This window comes from Gouania willdenowi, chromosome 20 (genome assembly GCF_900634775.1).
Source record: "Gouania willdenowi chromosome 20, fGouWil2.1, whole genome shotgun sequence".
Lineage (NCBI taxonomy): Eukaryota > Metazoa > Chordata > Actinopteri > Blenniiformes > Gobiesocidae > Gouania > Gouania willdenowi.
The window spans coordinates 26,823,797-26,839,889 of NC_041063.1; the positions used below are offsets into that span (position 1 = coordinate 26,823,797).

The following is a 16,093-nucleotide window of genomic DNA, read 5'->3' on the forward strand; positions in this document are numbered from 1 at the left end:
GATATAAACAAAGGAAAAATACAAGCCCCTAAAAATATTTGCTAGTTTAATTAAATTGGTGAATTTGAAACATCTACAACTGGATGTTTTTGGTAATTTACACAAAAATTAATGTTTTCTCTGTTTTTTTTTTTACTTTCTAAAATTAGATGCTCTAAAGCAGGGGTTTGAAAACTTTTATAGGAGTGGGTGCCACAAATATTAAATTGTCTGATCCGAGGGCCACATTTTTCAAATTCATGCCAGCATTTGGTAAAAAGGCCAATATGAGCAAAAATACAGTAAAGAACAAGAGCTTTTGTTTTGTTTCCCAATATTTCAGTTAATATTTCTTGTTTTATGGTATTTATTTTTTGTCCCACAGGTGATCTCTTCGTTTTATGTTGAATGGGGAGAAAACTCATTGTCCTTCATGGGGAAAGGTGTGACCAAGAACGCCATCATCTGCCTGCTCCACCTGTCCCATGAGATGATGACCGTAAACAAAGACAAAGGCGAGGTTAGCGTGTTTACTTTTAGATTCACGCAACAAATTGATGTTTTTTTGTGGTTTTTAATCCCTTTTTTAATTCTTTGTTTCACTACATTTTGTTCCTCCTGCAGAACGTGATCTCCCAGTGGTCTCTGGGAAACGAAGCAGCTGCTGAGGAGACGAATACCTCTCACTTGGGTTTGGCTTGGCTCGTTCCGCTCTGGGTCGACAGAGATCCAGAGGTAAAGATTTGTTGCAACACGTGCATTTACATTGTGAAACAAAAGCTGTTGTTTGTTAAAGGGTCCTCCACTTTTTTTTTTTTTTTTTTACAAATTTGGCCTTAAACCTATCATACTTATTAGTAGATGAAGTTAGCTTGTAAATCACAGACTGTTAAAGACACATAAACTGAGAATAGAAGTCATTTTGGGTGGGAGTCCTTCAACAGTCTATGATTTACTCGCTAACTTCAGCCACCAGAGCGTGTCAGCACACTGTTTAAGGGAGAGTAAATGTCCCTTAGGAGAGCTCTTTTTCTCTGCTTCATTGTCTACTATCTGTTTTTTTACTAACTCTTTTTATCCTATTTCTGTAAACAAAAGAGGTTAACATCGACATGTTTAGGTTTCCTTATTGTTTAGAGCAACTAAAAGCAGCACAAGTTGTTATTTTGACTTAAAAAGCTACTAAATGATCATCAATCACATGATTTCAAGATGATGGAACACAGGCTCCAAAACTGTAAAGTAGTCTCATTTTTAATGAATATGATACAAAATAACGTTTGTTAGACATATTATAGTATGTTGTTTTGTAAAATGTAGATTTGAAATAAAAAAATTTGTTCGTTAAAAACTTATATTAATAAAAATGTATGAAGTAATGAACATCTTACATCTTGCTTTCTTCTCTGTTTTTTTTTTATTTTCATTTTTTACATCTTCAAAATAAAAATGAACTAATTACCTAAATATATGTACTAATAACTACATTATAAAGGTTTTAAGCCAGATTTGTAACATGGTGTAGGATCCCTTTAACTCATTTTGTCATAAAATGAAATTTTCGTGTTACTTTTTCTTCTCAAACTTTCTTTACAAATAAATATATTAATTCAATCCTGTTTAATGCTGGTGGAATAATTTTCATTTGTATTCTTCAAAATCTTAGTTTAATAACACAAGCGTAGAAATTGAAATCCATCACTTTAATCTGCAAACGTGTCGTACATCCTTCCAATCTTATTTTAAACCCATTCACCCAAACCCTCGTGCCCCCCCCCCCCCCCCCCCTCCGCTAATGCCAGGTGAGGTTTGCCAGCCTGGGTTTGGGAGCAGCTCTTTCATCCATCTCCAGCGGGTGCCAGGCTTTGTGTGCCAGCTGCCAGAACATCAGCGGCGGTCTGTGGGGAACATTGCTCAACATCCTGTTGGATCAGCAGGAGAGCAGCTTGGTCCGCACAGAGGTATCAGAAAACAATCAAAGTTTTATTCAACACAGATGCTGCCTTTTTTTTTTCTTCTTCTTTTTAAAAAAATAGACGTTATGTATAGTCAAAAAACTCTGGGCCAAAATTTGGAACATTAACAAGGGTTTTTTTTTAATTTATTTTTTTATTATCCCTGTCTGTGTTGATATATGTGTGCCAGATGGTCAAACATTCATTTACTCTGGTGTTACTTTCATCCAAATTGTGTGTGTTTTTTTAAAAAATGTGACTGTAACTCATAATGATGCTTATTGTTTACAGAAAAGAAGACATGAGCAGCGCAGAAAGCTTTAGACATTGTGTAGTTCGTTATTTTTCAGCTCCCCTGTGCATTAAGGATGCTTTTGATTAAAAAAAAAAATAGTAGAATACAATGAGTAGTAAAATTTAGCTCAGTATGTTTTTGAATTACAAAACCTACTTATATGTTTGTAATTAGAAACTACTGACATGACATGGTAAAAAAACTAAAACTAATTTGTGTCCACATTTCTACCGTTGAAGCAACTTATAGTGTTTCTTTTTATTTATTGAGACATATTGTACACGTGTTCATCGTTTCATCAAATTATAGTACAGATTGTAAATGATCAAATACGAAGAAAAAACGTACAAATCAACGTGCAAAAACGCGTGACTTCCTGTTTACAACAGCCGCGGTGAGTTCACTTTGCACCGAAAAGTCTGTTTTTATTCATGTGACGCGTCTACACACACTGAGCTACACGCACACACACTTACATTTTAACACTTTTAACGGTTTTACAATATTAATAAAATCAACACGGTATCGACGAGGGCAGCTCAGCATCCTGGTCCTCTTTGACTGCATCTGCCGTCACACTTACTACAGGAATTATATTAATATTATTAATTAGTATTTTTTGACCACCAATAAATGTTTTTTCCCCACCATGTCATGTCGGGCTCTGTAAGAAACTGTAAGAAAACTGTAAAAAAAAAAAATCAAACATTTTCAATAGATTAAGATGGGTACAAATAAGTCTTTTAGAGGAAAAAATACTGGTCTGTATTTATCTCAACTCATATCTTCTTTTTTTATTTCTTTTTTATATCTATAGTCAAAACTCTGTGTCAAAATTTTTAACATTAACCAGTTTTCTTTTTTTTTCTTTTTTATTATCCCATCTGTGTTGAAATATATGTACCAGATGGTCAAACATTAATTTACTTTTGCATTACTTTCATCCAAATTGTTTCTTTTTTTTAATTTTAATTTTTTAATAAATGTTAATGTAACTTATAACGATGCCTATTGTTTGCAGAAAAGAAGAGCTGAGCACTGCAGTAAGCTTCAGTGCAAAACATGAGGATTTTGATTTTTAAAAAAAATAGTAGAAAACATCATCTTAGTATTTTTTTTAAATTCAAAACCTACACACACTTGGACAAAAATGTTGGAACGAAAAACCCACAATAGTCTCTGAAATATATATATATATAAGCCCAGAACAACTTACAAAGAGATTAGAGGTTATTTTGTTGGTTATTTAGTTTTTTAAATTCAACAATTCAAAAAGCAATATCTGTTTTTCATTAGTTGATTAACAGTACTTTTTTTTATTATTACTTTTGTCAATTTCAAGTTATTTCAGTTACAATTGTGGTTTTTTTTTTCTGTAACGGAAAGTACCAACGTTTTTGTCCACGTGTATATGTTACTAATTAAAAACTGTAAGAAAACAATGAAAAAACAAAAACATTTTTAATAGATTAGGACAGGTACAAATACGTTATTTTAAATCGGTCTTTGAAAGTAATGTTTCACAAATGGGGGTACGCAATGGCCCTATAGGGGGTACTTGAGAGAGAGAGATGAAAATTAACAAATGAAACCATTAAAAATATGGGGTTTTATCATTTTTATTCTTAGTTAAAAATGATAGTCATACTAAATATTACCAGCCACTCACAAGTAATATTTTTTTTTCAAAGACAGAGACAAAAACACTATTACCAGTCCAGCAACACACAAAACAACAACAGTCACACTAAATGAGAGAAAAAATACACAAGATCACTACAAAATACACACAAATAACGGAGAAACATACAAAACGACATAAGAAATAACTGAGCGACACCAAAAACACACACACTGAGTGAAAATAATTTAAATAATACCAACAACACAAACACACAAAATAATAGAAATCTTGATTAGAACATGAACTGAAATACAAGAGTCAGTCTTGGTTCCATATCAGGAGGGAGATCACCATAAATGATAAAAACTATAGAAATAAATCTATTCAGGAGGCGCTAAATACTGTTTCATTCACTTATTTATAAAATTAGATTATTTAAATTGTGTGTTATCACTTAATTATTCTATAATTATGATCTATAGATGTTTTTTCATAGAATTCTGAGCAAAGTGTTGTAGTCGGACATAAGTTTGGAGTTGGAATAAAAAGTTAGAGAAAGAGCAAAAAAAGGTTGAAAACCACTGAGTTAATGAAAAAAAAAAACTGATCAATATCATTAAAATGCTGCAATTATTTCAACTCACACCTAGTTTAAATGGTACTCATCTATTTTTGTTTAGCTAAGCTTTCTCCAGTAAATATTGAGGCTGATGTAATAACAGAAAAGTGCAGCAGATGGCGCTGTTGCTGATGCGTTGTGATTTAATCCTCTGTTCTGTGTCTTTGTGGATCCAGGCTGCGTTTATTCTGCAGAACTTAGTGGTGATGCCGATGCCCGCCAACGCAGAAGAGGCCAAGAACTCCCACTGGCAGGTCAGCGTTGATTCCTTTTCTCAGAACATGGCTGTTCTTTCTTTCTTTCCCTGCCTGCTTCTTTCTTTTGTTCTCACTTTCTTTTTCCAACTCTGGTCCTCTGCAGTCAAATAACTTGTATTCACCTAAAAAGTCTTTACACTTTCATACTCGTGATGACAACATGTTCATTTTGAAACCTTAAGGTCTATTTGTTTAGATGCTGTTGCTTGACAATATGAATTCCCAACAAAATGTCAACAAAAAAGGTGAAAAATAGCCTTTATTAAAAAAGCTAAAAAAAAATCTGTTATCACACGTTTAAGAATAAACATTTATGATAATACAAATTATTTTTTTTCGAAATATTGCGACTTCAATCTCAAGTAATTATGACTCTAATTTGATAAAATAACGATCTTATTCAGATATGACCTTATTTTCATAAAATTACAACTTTATTTTCCACCTATTGCGGCTTTAATCTCGACCTTATGAGATTTTATTGAGATACGACTTTAATCTTGAAATATTACGACTTTAATTTTGAAATATTACGACTTTAATTTTGAAATATTATAACTTTAATCTTGAAATATTACGACTTTAATCTTGAAATATTATGATTTAAATTTGAAATATTATGACTTTAATCTTGAAATATTACGACTTTAATCTTGAAATATTATGATTTAAATTTGAAATATTATGACTTTAATCTTGAAATATTACGACTTTAATTTTGAAATATTATAACTTTAATCTTGAAATATTACGACTTTAATTTTGAAATATTATAACTTTAATCTTGAAATATTATGATTTAAATTTGAAATATTAGGACTTTAATCTTGAAATATTACGACTTTAATCTTGAAATATTATGACTTTAATTTTGAAATATTACGATTTTAATCTTGAAATATTATGACTTTTATCTTGAAATGTTGACTTTAATTTTGAAATATTACGATTTTAATCTTGAAATGTTATGACTTTAATTTTGAAATATTACGACTTTACTCTTGAAATGTTATGACTTTAATTTTGAAATATTATGACTTTAATTTTGAAATGTTACGACTTTAATTTTGAAATATTACGACTTTAATCTTGAAATATTACGACTTTAATCTTGAAATGTTATGACTTTAATTTTGAAATATTATGACTTTAATTTTGAAATGTTACGACTTTAATTTTCAAATATTACGACTTTAATCTTGAAATATTATGACTTTAATCTTGAAATGTTATGACTTTAATTTTGAAATATTACGACTTTAATCTTGAAATATTATGACTTTAATTTCAAAATATGATTTTAATCTAGAAATATTACGACTTTAATCTCTAAATATTATGACTTTAATCTTGAAATGTTATGACTTTAATTTTGAAATATTACGACTTTAATCTTGAAATATTATGACTTTAATTTCAAAATATGATTTTAATCTAGAAATATTACGACTTTAATCTCTAAATATTATGACTAATCTCGAAATATTATGACTATAATCTTGAAATATTATGACTTTAATCTTATGAAATTACAATTTTTTTAAGATACAACTTTCCAACTTTATTCTTGAGATTTTACCACTTTATTCTCGTAGCGCACAGATTGTTTTTAATTTTAATGTGGCCCTAATAATAATAATAAAAAACACATGAGTGTTGTATGACAAAAGTGCTTGGAAAAGATTTTAAATATCAAAAAAAATATTTTGGTCTCTAAAAATGTAATTATGGGAAAAACATTTTAATCATGAAATTAAAAAAGTAAAACAAAGGCAAAATAACATAATAGTTATTAAAACATTGGTGAGAAAATGCTCCACCTGCAGCTCATTTTTTCCTACTTTCCTCAGTAATTCCCAGTAAAAGCTGTTGTTTACGTGTGTCTGCTCTCCTCCAGCACCCATGTGTCCATGATGAGGTGTCTGGCGTGTCTTTGGTGGGTCTCCCAGCTCTCCAGGCTCTGCTCTACCACTGTCACTATTTCCAGCACATGCTGCTGTCAGCCTCCAGTTGTTACCGCAGTTGGTACGGCTTCCACTTCCAGCCTGGTGCTGACGTGGGCACTGGTCCCAGTCCTCAGGGGAGCAGTTCACTCGGTACACACGGCTTTTCAGGAAAACGATTACAAAAATGAAAGTTTTCCTCTTGTCAGTCAGCCTCTCACCTTCATTTCTGTTTGTTTAGATTCTGAGACGTCGCTGACGCTCCCCACGTATGCAGAACCTTTAACTCTGAGCTCCAGCAGACTTTTCAGCTCCCTTTCCACCTCCAGCACTGTGGTGAGTACTGATCCTGTCCACTTTGGCTCAAATTAAGCTCTGCATTAATCCCAACACATCCTCATATCTCAATGTTGTTCATTACAGATAAGAGAGTCTGGACCCCACACCCCTAAGGCTCCCTCACCATCGACCGTCACAGAGGAAATGCCCTCCAGCAGACTGATGGCTCAAGGTGCTGCTCCCTGTTTTTACAAATATGACCTAAAACCTTTGAAACGTACTTATTAGTAGCTCTATGTCTAGCAAAACACATTATTATGCACCATATTTGTTTTATTAACTTTTAAAACAGGACTACTTTACAGTTTTAGAGCCTGTGTTCCTCCATCTTGAAATCACATGATTGATGATGTCACACGGCCCCACTTCCTGTAAACATCCCATTATTTGCTATTGGAGTGAAACATTCAGCCTGATTTTTAGATCATTTAGCAGCTTTTTCAGTCAAAATGACAACTTATGGTACATTTGGTTGCTCTAATTCTGTGGTTCTCAACCTTTTACAGCCCACGACCCCCAAAATAACATGAAGTGAACACTGAAGAACAGTCATGTGGAGACAGGACCATCTATAAGTGGGAATAAAGGGGAGAGATTTTTGGAGTCCATCCATAAAGTCAGCAAAATGATCAGAATCAGAATCAGAATCAGAATCATCTTTATTCGCCAAGTGTATGTTGGTCCATTGTTCTATGAATTTGTGATAACCACAATTATTTATTCATCTGAATAATATCCACTGTTATCCAGGAACGTTTACTATTATTTGGGCCCTAGTATATGTAAATCCTGGTTTTAATCAGAAATAAAAGTGACCAAAAATGGTGGTGAAATGAGAAAAAGTGTCAATATTGGCTTTAAAGTGGCAGAATAGTTTAAATAGTTTAAACTGGCAAACAAGGGGCATGACAAATTGTGATTGTGGTTAAATTGGCAAAAAATAATGATGAAATATGACAATAGTGGTTCAACATATGTGACATTTGGTGGAAAAGTGGTGGAAAGGGTTTATAAGTGCTGGTAATATCTTGAAAGTGGAAAAAATGTGCAAAGATGTGCAGAAAAAGCATTGAAATGTGATAGAGAAGTGTCAGAAATGAGAGTATTAGCAAAAATACATTAACAGGAACAAAAATATGGAAGGAGAAAGTAACATGGACAGTTTGGTGAAGTTGCAGAAAAATGGTAAAAATAAGGAAAAATGGGCTCAAATTGTTCAAAAAATATTCTTAGTTTTTTTTAAGGCATCTGGCGACCCCGAATGAGGTCCTGACCCCAAGGTTGAGAACCCATGCTCTATATAATCAGAAAAAAGTTAAAGATATTGGTATAAATCATGAACTGAAGGACTCCCACCATTAAGGACTTTTATCCTCAGGGTTTATGTGTCTTTAACAGTCTGTGATTTACTTGCTAACTTCAGCCACCAGAGCGTGTCAGCGCACTGTTTAAGGGAGAGTAAAGGATCCCTTTAAGATAATTACAAAATATGCAAGATTTTCCTCATCCTTAGTTTGGTTATAGACATGCGTTTCACACTTTATTTAGGGATCACTTTCCTACAGAATGAAAAATACTTTATTTTCACTCGGTTTGAGTGAAAATAAACTTTTTATTGGTGTTTGTTTTCAGGCCAAAGTGAGACAGACACCAGTGACTCCGTCACCTCTCAGGACTCGTGTCAAGACAAGCCCTTGGCCATAGGGCCCGTTGTCATAGCAACGCCCCATCTCCTGACCGCCCACTGCGGCCTGCTCTCCAACCTGCTGGCCGTCCTGCCAGATTTCACTCTCACTGCCATCCGACATAACCAGCTCCTCCAGGCCCTGGCCAGGTAATGACAGGTCAACGTGCACAACTCAAACATACACATAGTCCATTGTTTAGGTTTTTCAGCCAGTGGATGTTTGTTTTATTCACCCAAAACCCCTTAAAGTGCTTGTTTTTTTCCATGATTTTGTGTATTTTTTTACACAGTCTGGTGGAGTTTAAGGCTATGGAGAAATGTGTGACCAAGATGAAGACACCCTCTGTCCTTCCAGGAGAAAAAGAGGACATCAGCAGTCAGGTGAAGACTCTTTTACTCTTTTTTTTGTCGTATTCTTTCTGTGCTTGACTTTTTTTCCACACAGTGAAATGTGCTGCTTGCACAGTGGAAGTGGAGTGCAGCGCTGGGTTATCTGAGGGCACCTCCAACATCTGAGTGTGGGTGGAATCTCTAACAAGCTGATATTCATAGCATAGAATTGTTTTTCTGCCTTTGTTATGTTGTTTTTTTTTATTTCTCCTTCATTATAAGATGTAATCTCTAAGGTTGCCTGAATATGTTGTGCATGTTTGTTTATCTCCGAACTGAGGAGTTAAGAAAGCACCGGTAAGTGTTTATATGGAAATATGGTATAATTGTTTTATTTATAACCAAAACAATGACATTTGTCATTACTAGCTGTACTTTAGTCCAGTGGTTCTCAACCTGTTCAGCCCGTGACCCCCAAAATAAAGGTTCCAGAGAGCGGGGACCCCCACTGTACCTGAAGGTGGTTGAACATTGAAAATCAGTCATGTGTTCTATTGTTCTATGTATCTGTGAGAACCACATTTATTTATTCATCTGAATAATATCCACTGTTTTCCAGGAACGTTTCGTATTATTTGGCCCATAGTATATAGTCATCTTAAAGATGGAATAATCATAAATAAAATGATGAAAGACCCCCCAATCACCCCATAAACACCTGTATTACCCAGGGATTATGAGAAGAATTTATTGAGGTGAAAAAATGACTTAGTTCAACTTTAATTTAGCATCCTAACTAGAAAGGACTTTTTTGTGTTTGTGTGTTTTCCAGTTTGTCACCATGCTCAGGTTTACCTCCAGCTTCTGTAAACTGCTGCTGTCGTGTGTGACGGTGATGAGTGATGAGACCATCACTCACATGGATTTCTTCAACCCTCTGCTATCCTCGCTGGTCGCTGTGCTCACACTCAACACCCAAGGATTGGGTTAGTAGCACTTTTAAGGAATTACAAGCTATTATTGTCTAAAGAACAGACAAACAATAGCTAAATACACCAAATGACACCAAAAACACACTAAATGAGAGAAAAATATACAAGACCACAACAAAATACACAAAAACAACAGAGAAACATACAAAACGACACCAAAAAAACACACTGAATTAGAGAAAAATATACTGAATAATAATTAATAATAACAACAAACAACAACAAAAACACAAAATGATGACAGGAATTACCTTGAATAGAGCACAAACTGAAAATACAGAAGAGTCAGTCTAGGGTCATTAACAGGAGGGAGATGACCAGAAATAATAAAAGCTATAGAAATAAATCTACAAAGAAGGCACTAAATACTGTTTCATTCACTTATTTTCATAATGAGATTTTTTAAAATGTGTGTTATCACTCATTCATTCCATTATTATGATCTATAGATATTTTTTAATAGTAATCTGAGCAAAATATTCTAGTCGGACATAAGGGGGTACAGTACATGGATTCAGAAGTTAGAGAAATGAGTTCTAGAGCCAAAAAAAGTCTGAGAACCACTGATTTAAATAAAGAATATCCTTTTAATTAGCACTAGCGCAGCTTTATTAGGAAATCCTCCCACTGTGCTTCCTACGTCCTGCGCTATAAACCCAGTGACTCACTGGTTTTTTCTCCTCAGATGCTGGTTCTCAACATGTGGTGTGTGTGTGCTGGACAGACGTTTTTACGCTCCTGGCTGCTGTGGTGAAGAGGGACGGCTCAGCGGCCCACCCATCTGTCTCTGCTGCGCTGTGGAAACGCTGGCGGGCGTTTGCAGGTACGCCACAATCTGCACTCTGTGAGCATAGACAGGCAACAAAAAGTCATTATTTAGCTTTGGAGTGCAGAATTAGCTGTTAATTACATGCTACTGTAGGAGAACAAAGGGTAATTAATATTCAAAAATATTAATTATTTATTGTAATATGTTCGTTGCCGTAGGTGCCATCTAGAATTGAGTTTTAAGTGTTACAGTTCCCTGTTTTTGTGGTGGGTTCTTGTCAGAATAGAGGTTTAATAAAAATTTAAATGTCAATAAAAACACAGTGTTTGCAATATGTACATGTTTATTTTACAGGCTTATTAACATGATGATAAATTAGGCAGTTTCACAATTATTCACAGTTATTTTGACTCATTGATATCACACAAAATGTACATTTTAAACATGAATGTATGGTATTTACACATTCTGGGTGTTTTAGATGTTTGTGTGAATTTGGGATTTTTAGGGATTTTCTAACGCTCTGAGGAGGAGAAAGTAATGAAATTAATAAAACTTTACCAAAATGAAAATTATGGACTATGAATCTAGAATTTTTGATTGAGAGAATTTAAGTTATGAATCACCTTTTTGCCAGAATTGTGCAAGCGTGCAGTTTACCCTCCTTAGAACATGTGTGATGACGACCGCTCCTTCTGCGTAACCAGCAGTGTGTGGGGAAAAAGCTTTTTTCCGAGGATGTTTTCCACTCATTCACTGTACGGGCCCGCGGGATACTGTCGACCTGGATGGGTTCGGGTTCTCCTACACGGCACCACTCCTGGGCGTCGATGGGTAGTTTAACCAACCAACAGATTTTCAAATCAAAAATGCTAGAGTTCATTAAAGGTTACTCATGGAAGCTATAAAAACTGATTGGCTGCAAAAATGAAAAAAACTGCTTGGCTTATTTAAAAAATGGAGATAAAACTTAAAGTTAGTCAATGTGGAAGTGACTGGAGAGAAGTTCAAATCATTTCTCAAAAATTCTGCATCACTAAACTGAAAAAACTTCTGACTGTTTAAGTCAGAGGCAAAGAAGAGGACTAGACAGAGGGCCAGCTTGAGTAAGAGCTAGAGCAAGAGTAAGAGTTAGAACTGGGAGTGATAAGTGGGAGCGAGGCCTTTTATAAACATGTCAAGAGGTTATCTGATTGGTTAAAACACATCTGCAGTGCAGGAGTGAGTGAGACCTGATTGGTTGGCAGAAAGAAGCGGGAGTCTTAACTTTCCTGTAAAACAAAGAGTCATAAAACTAGACAGGGTGTTACCATGTTGGGTCTAAAATGAGTGTGTGCAGATTGTATGAAAAATGACTTTCAATTGATTATCCCTTAAATGACTGATTTGAATTATTTCTAGCCTTAAGCATAACAAAAAGGACAAAAACACTTTGATCAATGATCATGGAATATGAAGAGTTTCCCCTGAAAGATGATTACATGTCAGATGGAGGCACACGATGAGTCTCTTTCCTGTAGACAAAAATGGTTAAAGTCTGGGTCCCATGTCCGGAATTCGTTTAAATCACTGTTCTGGCTTTAAAGCATCAGATGGTGTTTTAAGTTGTATGGTTTATTTTTATTTCTTCCATTTCCAACTGCATGTTGGAGAAGGTTTCTGAGGTGTAACGTTTCTTCCACTGTGGAATGTGTTTGATCTTTGGGGGAGAAGTGAGTGTCAGCAAAGGAGACCTGCAGGTCATCAGTAGGGGGTCTGCAGGATGAAGAATGGCTGGGTTTGAAGAAATTTTCCTTGATCCTTTTTTCCGTGTCTGTTTTTGAGTCATAAAAGTGTGATAAAATTCCAAATGTGCGACAGTGTTTTTACCGCCTTTGAACATCAACAAGGGTCTCCTACACTACGCCTCACTTCTCATTTTCCAACTGATATTAATGATTTTTTAGTTAATCCTAATAGCCTGATGCAGGAATATGACCAATTTTCCCTTAATGGTAAAAAAAGGCTTCAGTAAAAAGTATTAAAAAATATGTATATATATATATGTGTATCAAGTATGTAAAATATGAAAGTTGATCAAATAATTTATTGTTTTCTCTATTTGATTTCTATTAAAAACACATAAGAATGACTGCAGATTGTTAATTGCACTTTTTATAAGAAAGAAGACATATTAAAGATCACAAAAACATTTATCTTTGTGTTTATTTGATTTCTATTCAAGACACTTTGATAAGAGCGACTGTGTATTGTTAATATAGGCTCCAAAGTTTCATTTTTTTAACATCTTTGGTTGTTTTTTTTTATGAAAAGATCTAGGTTGGTTTAAAAAATGTTGAGAAACACTGCGTTATAGCTGGTCCTAGCTCTCCAGAACAGTTGCTAGAATGGAATAATTGCATCCTATCCTTATCCCACCCTTATTTATCCTCCTCGTCTTCCTCTGTGGTTAATGAAGCAGCAGAAGAAATGTGATGAGCTTATTAAAACATGAGTCCCAGGCCTTTGTGTGTCTATTTTTGCTGGTATTCGGTGTAACACGTCGTCTATTACAGAATGGTCAATAATCCTGAAGTTGAAACTGTCCCTGAACCTTTTCCTCTTCTCTCTTTAGGAACGTTAACGTTGTGTTTGGAGGAGAAACTTTCAGACTCTCGTCTCCACTCAGCAGCTCTGAAGTTTATCTCCACGGTTTTCACAGAGGAGACCAAGAGACGGAATAAAGAGGTCCCGACGTCTCAATCCAAACCTGCTTGTTCTCTGTCGGACGTCCTAATTGGTCCTGCAGCCACTCAGCTGTGTGATCTGTTGCTGCAGGTACTAGCAGTTTGTTTGTCTGTCTACAATGAGTTTAAAGAGTTTTCATATTGCGATAAACTTATTTTGTGCTACAATTTGCAACTATGGCCTCACAATGTTTTTAATCTATTTTCATCACTTTTTCTTGCCATATTTTTGCTCCTTTTAATGTATTTTTGCTACATTTCTCCCATTTCTGTCATTTCTACATCACATTTCAATGTCTTTTCTGCACATTTTTTTCCACTTTCAAGACATTTTCAGTACTTATAACCTTTCTACCACTTTTACATCTAATGTCACATATGTTGACCCACCTCACTTTTAACCTCTTTTCACCATATTTCATGAATGGACAAGACATTCACAATTTGTTATTCCCATTATTTGCCAGTTTGCCAAATTTTAACCAATTTCTGTGGTTTTTAAAATCCCATTTCACCATATTTTCCACCATTTTTGGTCACGTTTAATCCATTTTATTTGTGATTAAAACCAGGATTTCCATCTTTAAGATGACTACAATAATAATAAACTTCCTGGATAACAGTGGATATTATTCAGATGAATAAATAAATGTGGTTATCACAGATTCATAGAACAATGGACCATCATTCTACTGACTTTGGACCCCAAATTAAAATTTTTCAGAAGTAGGAAAAAAAAAGAATATTACATTTTTCTGATCCTTTGTTTAGAGACAAATGATGATGAAAGCTGAGTTTGTATCATCTTGCTGAACTCACACTGTGTTTCTGATGTTGTCAGAGTTTTGAGAAGTTGACCCTCCAGGACCCTCTGAAGAAGCTCACGGCCAAAGCACTGACGACTCTAATGGCCTGCAGTCCCACAGCGCAGGACTTCGCTGCTACAAGTAACTGTTTCACATTCTCAGACTAAACCAAAAACATCATCTGTTGTTTCCAGAATAGTTCTTATTATAGTTGAGAATGTGATTTTTACTTTTCAACTTTCAAAATCATTCAGCACTTTCAGATCATAAGCAATAAGAGTGTAATGATTCATTCAACCATTTATATTCCTATGATCCAACTACATCCATCTGGCTAGTTGTCCTTCCTGATGACACTAATGGATCTAAAATCCTTTTTAAAACATAACTCATTCGATTTAAACACAGCAGACTTTATATGGATGTGTTTTATAAGTGCTTTTAATATTAAAGACGACAGCAGCACATGTAGCGTTAGCTCGTTAGCATTAGCTCTGCAGAAGCCTCAGGATAACTATCATGTTAAAGGAAAAACATCAGGTTCAACCACTGCTCATATAACATTTATTTTTTTTATTTTAAAGGAACATCGGGCAGGATTTGAGAAAAAATAAACAATCATTTTAAGTTTTTTTTGATGCTAATGGATGATGAAGCACTCTAAACCAAAGAGAATGAGGCCACACACATTTGTGCCTATTGCCTTGTAAAGACTGTGATACATTTTGTTGTCTGTTCTGGGCGTGAATTTCCCACGTAGTTCTGCAGACGTGGCGTCAAATGACGCTGGTGCGTGTTCTCGACTGCTTGGAGAGGAGGCTCAATAACCTGGAAATAGAGAAGAATTAGAAGAAGACGTCTTGGAGACTGAACGAAGTCGAGCACAGTGGACTAAACTACTGTTTGGTTCCACAGATGTACGCAGAGGCATGTGCACAGGTCTAGCAGTAAACAGTCACATGAACGGCGAGTAAATAAATAACCATGTCACAGTTGGAGTGTGGATCAGACCACATTTTCTCCTCCGAGTCCGACCCAACAGTGAAAACCTAATTTATTTTTCTCAAAGAAATGACATTTGTACATTTGTTTTAGTGGTAAGCACCGATTTTATTAACAAACAACTGTTAATGTCAACACGAAAGTGAAACACGAACAAGAGACCCATCGGATCTATTTACATTTACATTAATCTATGTATCAAAGATAAGGATAATCTATGGTATTATTTCTCCACTGGGATCCTGCTCTCACTGTTATGGCACGTTCACACTAAATCCGTCAAAAGTGTCAGGTGTACATACACAATATACGGTGGACGCGCTTCTAGGAGCATCAAGAGGTTCCACTGCGTGTCCCACGCCTCCTGTGCCGCACGTTTTGAAGCTTCAAGCTTTTGACGTGCTTCCAGCGCCTCCAACGCGGCCGACGGTAGAGTTGGGATTGTTGAACTTTTGGGCCATATCGCGGCACGTCGACCAATCAGTTGCGTTCCCCAACTGTGACGAATTCAGAATAATGAAAAAAAACACTAACCGGAGACAGATGGACAGGCTCTTCTGCTGGAATAGAGCGCCTGTAGTTGGGGTCCTGGTAGGAGATGTGAGCACCGATGCGGGTCAGCAGGTCGTCAAACTGGGTACGGGAGAGACGGAAGTAGCGCTGAAAGTGACTCTTTATTCTCCATTCACCCACACTTCGCTATAACCCTCTGACATCACTGCACACACTGAGTCACACCTAAATAGATCCGACCGGAAACACCACCTTCT

General features: G+C 35.4%; 1 protein-coding gene across 2 annotated transcripts in view; it reads left to right on the forward strand.

The window, feature by feature from the left end:
* Positions 1-16,093, forward strand: part of rttn (rotatin) — a 59,604-nt gene that overhangs the window by 32,221 nt on the left and 11,290 nt on the right. For both annotated transcript variants that reach the window (XM_028434873.1, XM_028434874.1), the window contains exons 29-41: positions 365-499; positions 604-714; positions 1,782-1,940; positions 4,649-4,726; positions 6,627-6,825; positions 6,914-7,008; positions 7,096-7,183; positions 8,644-8,845; positions 8,989-9,079; positions 9,861-10,014; positions 10,706-10,843; positions 13,404-13,606; positions 14,357-14,462. In XM_028434873.1, coding sequence (XP_028290674.1) covers positions 365-499; positions 604-714; positions 1,782-1,940; positions 4,649-4,726; positions 6,627-6,825; positions 6,914-7,008; positions 7,096-7,183; positions 8,644-8,845; positions 8,989-9,079; positions 9,861-10,014; positions 10,706-10,843; positions 13,404-13,606; positions 14,357-14,462 — 1,759 coding nt within the window. The remainder of the gene's footprint in view (positions 1-364; positions 500-603; positions 715-1,781; positions 1,941-4,648; positions 4,727-6,626; positions 6,826-6,913; positions 7,009-7,095; positions 7,184-8,643; positions 8,846-8,988; positions 9,080-9,860; positions 10,015-10,705; positions 10,844-13,403; positions 13,607-14,356; positions 14,463-16,093) is intronic.